Genomic DNA, 18,284 nt, shown 5'->3' with positions numbered 1-18,284 from the left:
TTTTTTTTCTCAAGGGAGCATTTACAAAGAATTATCGAGGACAAAGCTGAAAATAACAGCCCCAAAAATACATTTTTGCTGTAACCTTTACTATTTGTGTTAACAAGTCAACCCCAGGGGATAATAATTCAATAATGCAAACAAATATGCTCATTTAGGGTAGTTATGAAGTTTACTCACCTATCAGCATCTGCTCGAAGTGTGTCTGCAGCTCTCTGAGGCAAAGAGCGGAGTGACAAAGAGAACAAGAGACAGAGAGGAAGATGATTTGAATTTCCTGTTCTGTGTTATGAAAAAAAAAACACTGTTCCAGAGACGTGTGAAAGTGTACAGAGACGTATGATCAAATTATGGATTCATAATTTGACTATATGTCACTAGATGAGGCAATTTTTACATTTATTATTAAACAAATATAAATGTCAGATGTTAAAAGAAGTTAAAAGACTAATATTTGAAGACCAAATGGATGTTGGCTGACAGATCAGATTTAATATTTCACTCACATGGTAGTGTGGCATTGTGTTAGAGTCGGGCACAGGGAAGGGCAGCCCCTCAGGGGGACCTGTGTCCAGACGCACAGGAGGGGCAAGCATAGAGGGACTAATGGGAAAACTGGGACTGCTGGGATTTCGGCTCTTCTTCCTGGATCGCCTGCTTGTGTCACGCTGGGAAAACTCTGCCTCTTCCTGGATCAACAAAATCCTATCATCACCGAGGAACCGCAAGAGAGAGGAATCCGAATCTGATGGGAAAAAACGTAAAGTCAAAAACATTAGAATGGGAACATAAGCGTACTGCAAAATATTCAACTCTTCATGTCTCTCAGCACGAAGCAACTCTGTTACACCTTCCTGTGTGTGTGAGGTTTTAGAGGTTTATTTCTCCTCAAGGAGGTTTGCTTTCTATTTACAGCTGTGCTAATGTCACCTACGCAATCTCTGTTCTATTCTTAGAGTTGTGTTTACACAAAAAAGACACTGGGATGTAATAAATTAGCCATTTGACATGATAACGTCATCTTTCACACCCCAAAAATCAAAAAGTAGGTTGGTTACTGTCATTCTTTTTCCCCTGAATCTTTAAGTTAAATTAGATTAACACTCACACACATTTTTTAAATATCAGCTTTTAAATTTTATGTGTAAAGCTTTTTCTTTGTATTATTAAGCGAAGATGATATTCTACATTAATCGACTGTTATATGTCATACGGTTCTGTTGTTGCTTTTTGGGAGAAAAAATATATACAATTATTCTGAATTTTTTTTACGCTGTACTGAACAACCAATGAATGCGGTAATGGTTGTTTACATTTCCTCCTGTTTTCTGAAGCTCAGGTGGCTTCTTCAAAGAAGTCTGTCCTATTCTTTTGCTACTCTCAGCTTTCACAGACAAGCCTGCGTAACAGTATTTCCTGCTTTTGGTTGCAAAGTTCACTAGAACAAAGTCACCACCTTACAGCTTTTCGCTCCCTATTCTCATGCTCTGAAATGTCAGTTCTATAGTTTTGTGGCATTTACATTCTTCATATATACTTGTGAAATCAACTTACACTACAAATGCCAGGATTTGCAGCTAAGAATGTCATGTGAAGCAGAAAAACTTGATTGTAGTTACCTAGAAGCACCTCCTAGCTTTATATTTAACTTGAAATACCAACATTAACACAGACATTCATGTATTAAAGGGGCAATATGATGCAATTTAAATTTTGCCTTTCTCTTTGGAGTGTTAAAATCTCTTGGTGCATAAAGAAGATCTCTAGAGTTGCAAAGACTAAAGTCTTAAATCCAGAGATATTCTTTATAAAAGTTAAGAGTCAACTACTCCTACCTAAAACGCCTCATTTAAACACACCCCCACGTGTCTACGCCATAATGTGGGAAGATTTGCATAACGCCGCCCAAATGATCATGCAAAGAAAGAAAGCGTAACTTTTACTCTCACTGTTGCCGCCGTCAACATGTCATGGAGACGCTCTGTGTTTCGTTGTGAAAGCGAAACTACTTTGTTTGACCTTCCAAAAGAGGACACAACTAGAAATCAGTGGTTAAGTTGTATTTACAACACTGTTCCAGAACAGTTCGACCCAAATATTCAGATGAGTGCAGCACATTTTGCGGAGGATGAGGACTGTTTCCTGAACCAGTAGCCTACAATGCCGGTGTCTGTTTCTATAAAGTGGGGCAGTTCCAACTTTGCAAGGACAGTCTGGTGCTTCTGACACACAGTCTGTAAGTACGTTTTCATATATTTGATTGTTGTTTCTCTGATCACAAATGGAGACATAGTTGTATGTTTACGCAGCACGATATAAAATGCAACCCGTAAAAAGAAAGTCATTATAAACAGTAATTATGTCCCCACTGGATGCAACAAATGCCTCGTTTGCAAATACCTCGTGGGTTTATTAGTTTTGTCTCGTCATGCCGGGACACACGTCATCACAGTGTTAAAGGGTTAGTATGCCCAAAAATGAAAATTATGTCATTAATAACTCACCCTTATGCTGTTCCAAACATGTAAGGCCTCCTTTTATCTTCGGAACACAGTTTAAGATATTTTAGATTTAGTCCGAGAGCTCTCAGTCCCTCCATTGAAACTGTGTGTACGGTATACTGTCCATGTCCAGAAAGGTAAGAAAAACATCATCAAAGTAGTCCATGTGACATCAGAGGGTCCGTTGGAATTTTTTGAGGCATCGAAAATACATTTTGGTCCAAAAATAGCAAAAACGACGACTTTATTCAGCATTGTCTTCTCTTCCGTGTCGGTTGTGAGAGATAGGTCAAATCAAAGCAGTCTGGATATCCGGTTCGCGAATGAATCATTCAGTTCACCAAATCGAACTGAATCGTTTTAAACGGTTTGCTTCTCTAATACGCATTAATCCACAAATGACTTAAGATGTTAACTTTTTTTAATGTGGCTGACACTTCCTCTGAGTTCAAACAAACCAATATCCCGGAGTAATGCATGCACTCAAACAGTACACTGACTGAACTGCTGTGATGAACACCGAGCCAGATAACGAACAATAGACTGACTCGTTCACGAGTGAAGAACCAGTTGCATCGGTGTTTGGATCACCAGTAGTTCTTTCGGACAGTTCGATTCAATAAACCGGTTGAAGAAAACGGTTCACCAGTTCTTTTGCGCTCAACGTAATGGCGTCATTGGTGATGATTGCCCTTGATTCAAGCCTTCGGTTTACCTGGGCTCATAACATTAGCACAGATTCAGTTCAGAATCAATCACCAAAAGAATCAGTTCAGTTCAGACGCTCTGTGTTGGTCTGCTTCACGCTGAATCACACATGCGCAGTATCATCAGCTCCTCAGTTCACGAATCGGACGCGTCTGACAGAAACAGTTCTTGACTCGTGAACGAGTCAATGTTTTGTTCGTTATCTGGCTCGGCTGAGTGTTCATCTTCATTTCTCTCTTCACTGCAGTTCAGTCAGTGTACTGTTTGAGTACATGAATTACTCCGGGATATTGGCTTGTTTGAACTCAGAGGAAGTGTCAGCCACCTTAAAAAAGTTAACAGCTTAAGTCATTTGTGGATTAATGCGTATTAGAGATGCAAACCGTTTAAAACGATTCAGTTCGATTTGGTGAACTGAATGATTCGTTCGCGAACCGGATATCCAGACTGCTTTGATTTGAACTCTCTTCACAGCAGACACGGAAGAGAAGACAATGCTGAATGAAGTCGTCGTTTTTGCTATTTTTGGACCAAAATGTATTTTCGATGCTTCAAAAAATTCCAACGGACCCTCTGATGTCACATGGACTACTTTGATGATGTTTTTCTTACCTTTCTGGACATGGACAATATACCGTACACACAGCTTCAATGGAGGGACTGAGAGCTCTCGGACTAAATCTAAAATATCTTAAACTGTGTTCCGAAGATAAAAGGAGGCCTTACATGTTTGGAACAGCATAAGGGTGAGTTATTAATGACATAATTTTCATTTTTGGGCGAACTAACCCTTTAAGGGGCGTAACATTTCCATCACATGCTTAAGGCATTCGGCCAATCACAACACACTGGGTAGCTGGCCAATCAGTTTACACCTTGCTTTTCAGAGCAATGAGCTCTGTAAAAAACTATGCGTTTCAGAAAGGCGGGGCATAGAGGAGAAACAATAATGTACAGTATGTGGAAAATAATATATATTTTTTAACCTTAAACCACATAAACACATTGCATTACACCAAATACACAAAATAATGTTCTTTTTAGCAACATCCTATGACCGCTTTAAGAAAACACATGCTTGATATAATGTAATATGTGATTTTTATAATCACAGATCTCTGAATATGAGGGGCCCTTCCTGAACTTAAAGCGCTTTGCTTAGAAATATGAGTAGGCTTACACCTCTCTTTCCTAGTGATACTAAAAGCACTAGATTTGGAGCATTTATTACCGACATTGAGCTCTGACCTTAAATCCTCACAGAAGCCAACATCTGTCAATTTTTTTAATTACAGAACTGTTAATGCAATTTTTAAGTGGACCACTTTAAAATGTTGATCACTAGATAGACCAAATCTGTGTTGGCCATGGGCATCATAAATGTTTACAATAACAATAAGGCGCATAAGTTTTCAGTTAAAGTACAAGTTGGTGCCAGTGGAGTAAAATATAGTAATTTGTTAAATCAGCCAACAAATTAAAATCATCACCTCTGCTTCCTCTTTTGTAAACTCCAGATTCTTGAGGCTCTGCCAGCCATTCAGTTCCCATTGAAACCTGTCGGATATCACCTACAGGCAGAGACGTACATCATTTAAGTATGTATCTGTGTAAGTACTGGTGTATTTCAGAGCATCTTTCATCTATTCTCTTGGTGTGTATTATAGTGCACGTAGTAGTGCAACGGCAACATATTAAATGGCTGAGATTTGCAGTTTAAAGCCGGAGCTCTCGAGTGGCTTAATCTCCTGTAATGGACTGCGTCTATGTCCGGCTTAAAAAATGGCCATCCAGACATGATGTAAGAAGTACATTGTGTAACTTCGCATAAGCAAATCCAACAGTTTATTTAATAATATATGAAACAGTGCACAGTTCCATATATTATTTAAAACAGAGAATGCAGTATTCTCTGTGTAGTGTATGTATGTACTATAGTATGTCGTTCTGAATTGAGAGAACCTTATGTTTATAAATTAGGACAGAGAAAAAAAACTGAAACATAGCAATCAAAATCATCCTGTACAAACAATAATTATTTGTAATTAAAATGAGCACTAATTGTGTATACATTAAAAACATTCAATCCTAATATTTACTTTTTTTTTTACTTTTTCATTTTATACACATTCTAACTTAAAACCAGAAAGCTTTTATTTGGCAGAGTTGCTGGTAAGTAAGTATATGTGCCGAGTAAAGCGTGTCAGTGAATGAAATATCAAATTTTTGCATTTTGCTCTGAACCGGCAGTGCATAGCCTAGATTTATGCATTATATTCGAATGGAAATCTTATACGGTATTACAATTAGTCAAATTAGTGCATTCCCAGCGCTTAACCATGTTGGTACACATATGAGCAATCTGAACTTATTTATCCAGCATATCTTTTTTTGGCCATGCATTCTCACCTGTGTACCACTTTATTTATATGTATTTTTCCTGATTAAATAAATGGAAATTACAGTAAAGAAAACTAAAGTTTCTTTGCTTCTTTTTGAAAATAATGTTCCAATGCAAAAAAAAAAAAAGAAAAAAAAAAAGCTCTTTCTTAATACAAAATGTAACTACTTGATGACATCAGTAATTAATTCATACAAATAATTTAGATTAAATTAAAATCTGTTTACATGTAAATATATATATTTTTTTTTTTTCATTTTTTTGTATATTTGTGATATCTAATTGCATCTTCTTACTGTGAGTTGGAGTCCGGTCTCTGCGTCGCAGTCCGGTATTTCTCCCAGAATCCTCTTCCAGGAGGGGGAAGTATTGACCCCCAAGTACTTCCTGTTCTACATAATACCCTGGAGAATCTGAGCCAAACACTCCAAACCCACCCCGATCCAGATCATCCTCTCTAAATGAGTGAGAACAAGAGCCAATGAAAGAAAAAAAAGGGGAATTACACCAACATGCTAAATGAAACGGTTTGCGTACATCTTATATTTCATATGTGAATACCTGTGTCCATAGACAGGGGAAAGAATAAAAACATCATGTCCCCCAGGTATGTCCACTCCAGGTGAGAGTCCCACTGACCCAAGTGTGCTGGGTGGGGTGGGAGAACCACTGCAAGGACTGGTGGACAGCGGCTGTCAATCAAAAACATGCACAAAATAGCCTCATTATGAAGCTAATGACACTTTGTTGATGTTATAGGAAAGCAATGGAAAAGCTATTAGACAATACAAATACCAGACAAGTAAGAAACCTTTTTTTTATATATATATATATATATATATATATATATAGTTGTCCAGTATGTTAGGCTGGTGCAGCTAGTTTCACTAGAAGGCAGGACAGAGGTCTGTCACACACACGTCTAAAGACCTTTGACTAATGAAGGACCAAGAGTGTGATGATAGTGTTGCCCTTAGCAACCATGAGCGCTGCATCAGTCAGTTAGCAATGAGGAAAAGCATAGCAACAAGCAGCAGACAATAAACCAAGAACAAGAGAAAAGAGAATCGTGTACATTAAAAACTCTAATGGATTTATCAGTAGCAGTTATCAGTGGGCATTGTTTTATAGCATATAAATATTTCAGTACAAATATGTCCTTTTATTCTTTAGTCATTTTATCCAGTTGTTTATATTATATTATAGTGCCATCTCTAGAGGTGAGCGATATACCGGTCGATATGATTAATCTGTAGAAATCTGTCAACCGGTAGAGATTTTCGACTGTCGTCTTTATCACCGTTACAAGCTCACATGATGTTCTGTGCTGAGTGGTCACGAACACTTGTCGTTTGCATGCGTTTTTAAGCATTGCGTTTTATAATCAAGCGATTTAAGCTGTTGAAATGCAGTCAGCAGAGAAAGAGAACTCTTTAGGCTACATGCATGTGAAGATGCTGCTCATAGAATGTGTTATTTTTGTTGCCTTATGGGCCTTGAACGGTTAAATACACACACTTGTATGTGAAAAAATGCCCATCTCTGCAAGTTCCCTGTTAAACACAGTAACTCAGGTCTCAAGTGAAACCAAACAGCTGTGAAAGAAAAGGTGTAACAGTATATTGGATCCGGGGAAGCTCTTAAAGTGACAGCAGTCTAATATTCCTGCAGTCCGTCATTCAGGTTAATCAGACAACAGATAAGAGAAAATGTCTCACTGCTCTTGACTAAATCCCTTTTGTAACTTTGATAAAAGGAAACACATATTTAATTTACACATTAGTTTATCCATTTGATTACTTTATACAGTGTAGTATTTTTTTTTTATTATTATTTTTGTCCTGTTGCTTGTAATTAGTGTCAGATTTGTATTTAATCCTGCTAACTTTTCCTCAGTGCTCAGTTTTTTTTTTTATGCTAGTTTTAGTTTTTGTGTTATTTGACACTGGTGACAAGAATTAATATAAATTCTGAAATCAAAAATACCTTATTTAAAGTAAAAATAACTATATTGTGATATATATACTTACCATGAAATAAAATTACTCATACCGTAATATATGATTTTGGATATATTCCCACTCCTAACAGTCTCAATTCAGTAATTCACAAGTGTATAATATATCTTCTCTTTAATTGTTTATGTATTCATTCAGGAAGGATTTAAAATCCTCTTTCACCATAAGTTGATGTGTAATTATGTCAATAAGCATTATGTCCTTTAGATCACCAATGTGGATTTATTCATGAGTGAAGGTCCATTCCGCTCTGCTGTGTCGTGACTGTGAGGAGAGGACACACGTGCAAGCTTTAACTGCATCTGTCTGATACTTGTATCCAGAGAAACCACGGAACTCTGGTTGCCATGGCAACAAGCCGTACGGAACTCATTCACTGCTCTGAGATGCACTCATACGCACACGCTACATATTAAACAGCTACACTTGAACGAACACATTGACCCATCCTAACACACACCTGCAGGGCGAGTGGTTTCCAGCGGGCGTTCTTCAGCAGTGCAGGGGTGGAGCCCAGAGTGTTCTGTGGCCTCTTCTTCAATGTGAGGATGACTCCACCCGGATCCTCACGGAGACAGTTGACCAGATTCTTCAACTGCCAGCCCACCTGAAAGATAGAGATGATTTACAAATAAAAACTAAATATAACTAAATAAATAATTATAAACTACACTAGAAAGAAAGAAAGAAAAAATATATGCCACAATTTATTTAAAATACATTTATTTCATATACTAAGTAAACTTCAAATCCATATTTATTGACAAATCATTATATGACTATAATTAAACTTTATTTGGAGTATTTCTTAATTGCACAATGCACATTTCTTAATAGAATGCGCATTTTAAAATGTGTTTTAATATTAATTCATTTAATTTAATTTAATTTAATTAATTATTAATAAGAATTGTGTGATCTCTGTATGATATCAGTCTTTAAATGCAAGATATTTAAAGTGTAGCTGAAGTATACTTGCAATAGTTCCACTTAAGCACAGTCAAATATACTTTAGTAGGACTTCAACACTACTTCCGCATAATTAAAGTGCATTAAGCTAAAAATAGACATTCCAGTTTAGCAGATTTTAAGTATACCAGTTTAGTATATCAAAAGTACAATTGCAAGGTAGTTTTATTAAAAATGTAAATGTATTTGTAGTGTAAATAGCACAAAATAAATGTATTTCAAATACATTTTAGTATATATTTTTTCCACAAGGGTAGTAGTGTGAAAGATTCATATTTTGCAAAAAAATAAAAATAAATTAAATTTGGAGTACAGAGAAATGTTGGCTGAGGATAAAATTATTGATGAAAGCCCCGCACATGACAGATCAAGAATTTGTTTCCTCATTTTATTATTTTGTTTCAGCATTTTCATTAAAATTGGTCATGTTGTAGTAATTCGTTGAACAAATGGACACATTTTACTAAAACAAGGGAACCAAATAACAAGTTGTGGAAACAAATTCTTAATTCATAGACATAATTTGACTAAAATTATGGAATTAATTCTTAATTCATAAAAACAAATTCTTAACTTGCGGCCACAAAAAATATATTTTTGTCCATGGGACTCTGTATATTTATCACCCCTAAATAGGTCTCACTTTCTTAATGATTTCCTTAATGAAAGATATAATTCCATATAAAGGGATTTGAAATTTTCATACATGTTCATGAAAGGCTTCATGAGATCCACCTGAAAACCCTTGAGCATCAACTGGTCATCTATCATATCTGCGCAAACATTACTGCACATATGCTCTGATGCAAGGTCAAAACAGATGTCAACCACGCAATGATACACACCACAGTTTGGTGATTGACCTGAATGACCTCGTCACCGGCGTGGATCTTCTTACACTGATCTGCGGGAGACTGCAAGAGAGATATAGAGAGATTAATAACCCTGCTCATTATAGAAATAAATTGGACACCATACATGCCTAAATGCTGACCTTCCCTATTAAGAATGTTTGAGGGTCTTAATCTCACTCATCCGGGCGGCATTTCCCAAAAGCATTATAAGCCTGAGAAGATTGTAGAGAGCATTAGTGCCAGTGGTTTCCACAATCAACAAAGTATACAATGCTTTTGGGAAACACAGCTCTGCTAATTTGTTCTGCCTGTATACGTAAATAGCTAAACATTTAAATCAAAGAATATTTTCATAATCTGTTCAAACACAGCAAGCAGTCATAAGATGATGATTCTTTGCATTAGTGACTTACAGTACAAATCTTGCAGCGATAGTCTGCCTGCGGCAACCCCAGATTAAATGTCTTTTTCAAGGATACAGCGTTAGACACTATTAAACCTTTTGGGGTTTGAACAATGTTTTCCAAATGTGTAACCAATGAACCTTTCCACACCAGTCCAGAATATTAGTCAGATGATTTTGCATATGCTCTGATGTGTCATTCTATAAAACTTGATGAGGAAGACCGTCGTTTCGGTGAACGGTAAATGTGCATTAAGTGATAGAAATCAATTAATTCAGTTTTTTCAGCAGCTAAAAAAGGCATGTAGCTTGAGCCCAACCAAACTGAACACGTGCATAAATGATTTAACAACAGCACTGGAACAATCCTCCATTCCAAGCCGTTCTGAAATCAAGTGCCTGCTCTCTGCGGATGACCTGCTTCTGCTGTCCCCACAGAAGAGCTGCAGCACAGCATGTGCTTTATAGAGCAACACTGACAATCTGAAGGAAACCAGAGCTGGTTCTCCTACAGATAAGAAGTCCTATCTCACAGCATCACAAATGATGATCTTAAAATTGACATGGGTTTAATCTAGCTGTTGAAGAACTCAGATGGAGCTTTACATAGGGCCCTATAAAACTTTTTTTTTTTTCGTTTTAATGATTCAATTAAATTAATCAAAAAACATGCCTAATTAATTAAAATCAAGAAACTTGCACAATTTAACATCAGTTTGTTAAAAGTTTAACAAAAATACACACTTTCCCAAAAGCATCTCTGAATAATTTTTAATAATAATTACATTTTTAATTGAATATTTTTTTCATAATAAGTTTAAATGACCATCTGGCATTCCCTGGAGGGATTCTCCAAAAATAGTGGAAAGAAGTGATGTGTACAGCTGTTTATAATTTTAGGCTTTGGATTGGGGGAATTTATATGAGACAGGTAAAGAATAAATCCAGCTCTGAACTCACATTCTCTGTGGTTCCAGTGATCACATGAAGACCATCATATGTGGACTTGATGTACATGCCCTAAAAAGAGGAAATAGGCTGATATCAATCATAAAATCAATCAATCATAGTGCAGGACAGCTAGATTTATACAGATTTTTCAAACGGTGCTAAAGTGTATCATTTCTGTTTTCTGTGTCTTTAAACACCGTTCTCATTCTCTCTATTGGTCATACACTGACTGACAATGTATTTGGAAATACGTAATAGTCATATTTACAATTGTGAAACTCAATGTACAAAATGTACAATGTACAAAAAAGCTCATAGATAAGCATCAACTTACAGTGTTTGCTTTTAAAAAAAATTTAAATTATACCAAATATATTTAATATATGCATGACATACAATAATAACGAAGGCTCGACTCGGAGATATGAGATTCAGGTACACTTTAAGGCAGCATTTGTCTTCAAATAGTTGTCTCTTTATGTATAGCTCTGCATGTGCATTCTCATATTTCTGTGGATTATAGAAGGGATATTGGCATTTTTTTCTCACCAGGCCCTCGCTAGGCATCACGTTCGTCAGATGGACAACCTCTAGGTGGGCAGACTGTGACACCAACGAATCAGACGACAGTGAAATAATGTGCTCACAGATACCTGATAGAGTCTTGCACTGCAAAGAGAGATAAAGACAGAAAGACAGACAGTATTGTCAGTTCATGTTTGCGGTTGCACAATAAATCTCTCAGTCTAATTATAGCTGTTGAACTGGAAAGGAACAGTGAACACTGGCAACACTGCATGAGTACGAACCGTTCACATGAAAGGCATTCAGCGCCATGAAATGTACCCATAATGTATAATGAATCAACGTTATTAAGTCATACGCTCCATTCAGATTTATTCATGCTATAATCTTTCTTTCATCTTTTTCTCTCTATTTGTCTCCATCCATCTATTCCTCCCTCCCCCTTTTTCTGTTCTACAGGCAGTGATCCTGAAGGGAGAAAAATTCACAATCTGCATTATTCAAGATATCCAACCTTAGGCTAAACACACACATAACAGCTTTCTGCTTCAGAGCAGGCTAGATACATGTGACTCCACAATCACGTTTTACTTGTGAGTGTGTGCTTCTTCACTTTACTTGTAAAAGTCTTCACAACTACTATATAGTAAAAATATACTATCCGCCGTCGTCGGTGTGTGAATGAGTGAGTGGATGGGTGAATGTGAGGCAAATTGTAAAGCGCTTTGGATGGCCATGTGGTCTGTTGAAAGCGCTATATAAATGCAGTCCATTTACCATTACCATTTACTATCAAATTAAGTCTTATAACTAGCCTGTAGGGATAGAGGATGTTTATAAAGTGGCCAAATGATGTCTATGTTAATGTCTTATAGGACATTTTCTTTTCCTAGAAGTAGGACTTAGACAGTTTCACAAATCAAACAATACACATCTAAAAGGTTAGGTAAAATATGTTAGCCTGAATGCATTGTAAGTCCCTTTGGATAAAAGTGTCTGCTAAATGAATGCATTTAAATTTATCTTAAAAAAAAAAAAAATGTGACTTTCTCTTTGGCTTTCTATAAGGTTTTCATTTTTTATTGCATTACTGAGTCAAAGTAATTGCCTGTGGTTTTCCAAATTAGATGCTCTCAATACAGTTAATCTGGAGTTTACAAATTTGTGTGTGTGAAAAGACTTTAGAAACACTTACCACGTGTAGAATCTTATTCTCAGTTTCATACACTGTGCAATCCTGAGAGGAAAAGAGAAACATATGTACATTGCAATAATACAAAATGACTGTGCTGTTTGTGTGTGTTGAATACCAAAACACTCACACTCACACACACACACACACACACACCTGCTGTACAATTGTGGTTAGCTCTAGACAGAGCTGAACAATGTTGTTCTTCAGCACTGAGTACTCAGAAACACTGACAAATGGAGACCTGCAAACAAAGCAAAACACACACACGAAGAGATGAACACAAACAACTCCATACCAATCAACAAGAGTTGCATTTTTCTCTTTTTTTTTTTTAAATTTTAGACATGACCTGACCCGGGCTGGATTTAAAAGCTACATTTTTGGATACTTTCCATTATACAAGCAAACATTAGTTTGCTTTCCATCCGTTATTTTGGGCAGCTTATCCAGGCGGTTTGACTCACTTTTGATTCAGTATCATCAAATGCGGTTCAGTTCTATGATATTATATGACTGTCAGGTTTGTTCTGTTCAGCCCAGGTGAGCTCATGCCCTGTTCAGATCTGTTTAAGTACCTGTCCAGCCAGGCTAGTAGATTTTTAGCTGCTCCAATGAGGTCAACGACTGAAGTCAGGAAGTCGTTGGGAAGGCGTCGCGACACCCGTCCGTCATAATGTCCCCCACGGCGGCGGCCCGTGATGAAGTTCTGCAGATTCTTAGCGGATGCATTGAGTTTGTGTGACAAAGTCCGCAAATTCTCGGTCTCTAAACCATAGTTCTGCAATGGGAGATAACAAATGGTTGAGGTATTTATACTACCATTCAAAAGTTTGAAGTCTTTAAGATTTTCATTTTATTTTATTAAGCAAGCATGCATTAAATTGAGCAAAAGTGACAGTAGAGACTTAAGCTAAAAATAGACGCTGTTTTCACGCTGTTTTCAAATAAATGCTTTTCAGAACTTTATATTTATCAAAGAATGCTGAAAATAAAGAATGTATAAAGCAGCACAAGTGTTTTTTTCCCGTGATAATAAGAAATGATTCTTAAATGCACCAAAGCATATCAGAATGATTTCTGAAGGATCATGTGGCACTGAAGACAGAAGTAATGGCTGATAATGATTGATTTCAAAATATATTTAAGCTGAAATTGTAACAATATTTCACAATATTATTATTATTATTATTCTATTTTGCCTCGGTGAGCAAAAAAAGATTCTTACATGACATTAAACAAATCTTACTGACCCCAAACTTTAGTGTATGTAGCTAGACAAATCCTGATAGATATATTATTTTAAAATGTTCTTTTCACTCCAAATTCCAATATCAGTTTTGTCGAAGATCTTATGGCTGATTTTATCATTGAGACACTGTGTAAGTGTAAGAAGAAGAAAAACCCATCAAGCTGCATTCTCACAGCATGTACAGAGGGTCATCACTACACGTTAACAAAGTTACTCAGAAATAAAAGACTGCCTACGCTGTGAAATGAAATAAAGCACACAATCAAGTCTCCATTCATATCTGGCAAAGGCACTACTCAGAATAAATGTCATTTTCTCAGAACTGCTGCTTGGAGAGGATGGAACTGCAAAACCCATCATTTCTGTGAATCGATCGGCTGAATAGTTCAATCATTGGACCATTCTGATTCACAACTGTTTCAAAGCTTTTAGTGGCAAACAGAAGATCTTCTCACATTTCTTTCGGGTTTGTTTATAGTATTAATGAGCTGGACCCAACAACAGGAGGGGTTTTCTGACTCTCGGTTTTTTGTTTGTTGGTACCTGCAGCACTGATGTGTCATTTTATAATCCTGACTGTTGCTCTCTTATCTAAGCACCACAATCGCTGCATAAATTAGAGCCACAATGCATATTAATATGCAGACACCCATTAAATGTTCCAACCATTATTATAAATAGATCATTATATAAATAGGTTCAACAGTAAGATCTTTTTTATGTTGTTCATGGCACCTGCTTAAAAGCTCTCCAAGGCATCTTTAGAATTGAAATACGTTCAGGTAGCTGTATGTCAGAAAGAATAGTGAAAGATTTTAAAAGAACAAACCCTGTAAGGTCTGCAGCATCCTGTGAGGATTTAGGAATGATCTGGTGACAGGTGACTCTTGTTTTAAAGAAGGTTCAATGCAACATTTATGAGGAGAAAAAGACTTTAAGATGGTGCATCAAAGGGCAGCCATTGTGTGTTTTTGGTTTTTTAATTCTGTTCACCTCACGATACCCAATAACATATTCCAACGAGATTCTGTAATGCATTTTTTATATTCTATTGTGTAGACTGCTGAAAAATTAAGTATAATTTTTAGGCTGAATCCAATTTATGCATTTAATGAACTTTGGATGTGCCTCACATGTTCTGTGTCACTGCATGGTAATATCAGGGATGTTGAAATATTTCTCTTGGGTCTTGTGTGGCATTAACTTTTTTCAAATATTTTCTTTTAAAGTGGTTGACAGGGTGGTAACTCTAATGTACAGTAGGGGAAATATTTATTAGATCCCCTTCTGATTTTGTAAGTTTGCCCACTTACAAAGAAATGAAGGGTCTGTAATTTTTATGGTATGTTTATTTTAACGTATAGAGACAGAATACCAACCAAGAAATCCAGAAAAAACACATCATATTAAGGTTAGAAATTGATTTGCATTTCAGTGAGTGAATTAAGCATTTGATCCCCAAGCAAAACATGACTTAGTACTTGGTGCAGAAACCCTTGTTGGCAAGCACAGAGGTAAAACGTTTTTGTAGTTGGTCACCAAGTTTGCACACATCTCAGGAGGGATTTTGATAGATTCTCTCTAAATCCTTAAAGTCCATGTAAAGTCAATATTAAATGTGTGTTCTGAGTTTATTCCCACCACAGAAAAACCACCCAGCCAAATTTGAATCCTAAAAAAAATGGAAAGTGAATAAAATAAGCTATCAAGATCTTGACAAACATAAGCAGTATTCTCTGCTCTCAAACACTGGGGGCGTGTCCACTGGCATCACTGAAACCACGCCCACGCTCAACTGTCTTCCTCTGCAGCTTATTTAAATGAGGAGACCAAGCTGTTTTGTAAGTTATTGCAACCAGGTATTATGCATTTATGTGATGGAGGCATAGAAAGCTAGCAACATCTAAGTGGTGCTTTTTCAATTTTTCTTGAGCCACTCCCATTTAAGCCAATTGTGCTGATCCATAGTCTTGTCTCTGACATCCTTTGCCAGCTCTTTGGTCTTGCCCATGGTGGTGGGAGAGGTTTGAATGGAAGATACAGATTGTGTGGACAGATGTCTTATAAACCTAACAAGCTGACATTAGGAGTAACATCTGAAAGTGACAGGACTAATCTGTGTTCCACATGGGAACATAACCAATCTGTGGGAGCCAGAATTCTTGCTGGTTAGTAGAGGATCAAATACTTGTTTAACTGAAACGCAAACTTTATATAATGTGTTTTATATAATGTGTTTTTTTTCTGGATTTTTTATTACAAAATCAGCATGGGATCATATAAATATTTCTCCCACTGTATAAGATACCATTTTAACAGTGCTGATAGCCTTGTGCTCAGCACACTGAAATACAGCACAGTGTGCTACAGGCATCTTGAGTTTGAATCCTGACTCGAGGACCTTTCCGGATCCCATCCCCATCTCTCTACCACTTCAGTTTCAGTTCTGATCTGTCCTGTCATAATAAACGCAAAAATGCCAAAAATAAATCTTTACAATATATAACATTTTAAATTTATGTTGTATAATTTAAATTTTTGTAGTATCATTAATTTTATATTTCTATATTTAATATATATACTTTAAATCAAAGTCCGTAGAAACAGGCGTTTCAATGTTAAGTTGTGTTATTGTTTACTACTATAAAGAATTTGTAGAAGTTGTTTTCATTAATTTAAATTAAATTAAAATAAATATGTAACATTTGTTATTAAACATTTGGATAAAATGTCAATATAAAATGACAAAAATGTTCAAGTTGTTTGCGTTAACGTACTAAAATTACTGACTAAAATCTAAATATAATAAAATTAAATATAAATTCAAATGAACTAAAATAAAAACTAATAAAATGTCCAAAAAATGTGCTTTTTTTTTTTTTAGAAAATAAAGAAAATGATAATAAAAATATGAAAATGAAAAAAGAAAGTAATACAAAATAAGTCATCGCTGTTTATATTTCTGAAAGCTATTTCAAAAACCTTTGAAAAATTAGCTGTCATCTATGATCAGATATAAAATTGTTTTGGACCCCATTTGCATTTATTGCTGTCCACTTCTTATTGTTTAACTCCAACTAGCTCTTTACTAAAAAAACGGAATTCTGCTTGAGATGAGTTTGCATGAACAGCAGTGAGGATGTTATCTCCTCCTCTCTCCCTCTCTCTCCCTCTCTCTCTCTCTCTCTCTCTCTCTCTCTCCCTCTCTCTCTCTCTCTTTCTCTCTCACTCTCTCTATGATGCATGAATTCCTCCCCCAGCCAATCAAAATCAAAAACGCATCTTCCCTTCCCTCCACACACTCCCTCCTCTTTTTGTGTACTGGTTGGGAGATCCCCGCTGGGTGCTAATCATTCAGTGTTAAGCGGAGTTTGATTAAAATGTCTGTTGTGTCATTAATACAAAACAAACATATCATTATCACAGCCAGTCTCTTTTACACACACACCAGTGCGCAGAGTAAGTCCACAGCCTCCAGAATGAGCTCCTGGTGTCCGATGCGGGTCACGCCAAGCTCTTCCAGCTCCTGATGGGTGATGTGAAGCAGCTGCTCTCCGGTTATCTGCTCTCTCTCAAACGTCCTCATATACTGCAGCAAACAATCGTCCAACCCTGAGAGATAGAAAAGTGCAACACAACTATGTGATCAATTCATTTATGTCATGAAATGAACTTAAAACGTGACCCAGTGTAATGGTGCTTCTCTCCATATAGATAGCTGTCATTAAGATGATTAATACACAACGCTCACACACAAAAACACTGCATGCACACAGTAAACCTGCCAGTGATGTCAAGTGGCTAATTCCTGTAACAGTGTGTGCTTTATCCTAAAAAAAGATGATACACCACTTAGTGATTACAGACACGTCTCTCAAAATGAGACACACACCTGCATTTCTCTCTCTCTCACACACACACACACACGTTCTCTGGCTGAGAGACTCTTCAGATGGAACATTCAGAACTCGGGGATACACACACGCTCTGTCCTTCAGAACCAGCTCTGTGGTCTCAAATGCACACACAAGATAACCTGTGTTCGTTTCCTGACTTGTATGTGTGTGTGTGTGTAGGATGTCCTTCAGCTAAACAGACTCTCTCTCGTGCTCATTCTCTTCATTCTCTCGTTCTGCTCCAGCTATACGGGCTGCTTGGCAACCGTTGCTTAGAGACGGGGAGGTAAGCCTGCACAGGGAATGATAAAGGCCTCCATTTCCTACACACACATACAACACATCCATACTGGAAAGGCACACACATACATACATTGCAAACATAGACGTGCATTTCACACACAAGATGTTTTAACAGCTTAAGGAGATTGTTGTGATTTAAGGAAGCATTTGTAACATCCAACAGAACTGCACACGGTTAACGCTCCCCCTGTATGCCATTGGTATGAACAGACCATTAGGTGGGAATGGTGAACAGTGGTTGCCAAAATTATTAGAACAGTAGTATTTTTACTAGCTGAAAATTGGTTTTAAGTCAGTTAGTTCTATCTTTT

At 36.7% G+C, this 18,284-nt stretch overlaps 1 protein-coding gene across 2 annotated transcripts in view; it reads right to left on the bottom strand.

Annotated features, from left to right (window-relative positions):
- Positions 1–18,284, bottom strand: part of LOC113048830 (connector enhancer of kinase suppressor of ras 2) — a 35,913-nt gene that overhangs the window by 8,433 nt on the left and 9,196 nt on the right. For both annotated transcript variants that reach the window (XR_003276541.1, XM_026210721.1), the window contains exons 2-14: positions 17,223–17,386; positions 13,101–13,303; positions 12,679–12,766; positions 12,526–12,567; positions 11,355–11,474; positions 10,815–10,874; positions 9,443–9,511; positions 8,089–8,235; positions 6,172–6,302; positions 5,907–6,067; positions 4,700–4,780; positions 507–745; positions 181–215 (exon numbers count right to left, since the gene is read on the bottom strand). Coding sequence is in view for 1 of the 2 variants with exons in the window: in XM_026210721.1 (XP_026066506.1) it covers positions 181–215; positions 507–745; positions 4,700–4,780; positions 5,907–6,067; positions 6,172–6,302; positions 8,089–8,235; positions 9,443–9,511; positions 10,815–10,874; positions 11,355–11,474; positions 12,526–12,567; positions 12,679–12,766; positions 13,101–13,303; positions 17,223–17,386 (1,540 nt within the window). In the remaining variant the exon portion in view is untranslated. The remainder of the gene's footprint in view (positions 1–180; positions 216–506; positions 746–4,699; positions 4,781–5,906; positions 6,068–6,171; positions 6,303–8,088; positions 8,236–9,442; positions 9,512–10,814; positions 10,875–11,354; positions 11,475–12,525; positions 12,568–12,678; positions 12,767–13,100; positions 13,304–17,222; positions 17,387–18,284) is intronic.

The sequence above is a fragment of the Carassius auratus genome, chromosome 30 (assembly GCF_003368295.1).
Source record: "Carassius auratus strain Wakin chromosome 30, ASM336829v1, whole genome shotgun sequence".
NCBI classification, from domain to species: domain Eukaryota; kingdom Metazoa; phylum Chordata; class Actinopteri; order Cypriniformes; family Cyprinidae; genus Carassius; species Carassius auratus.
The sequence above is the reverse complement of the archived record's forward strand: the minus strand, read 5'-3'. Positions and strand labels throughout refer to the sequence as shown.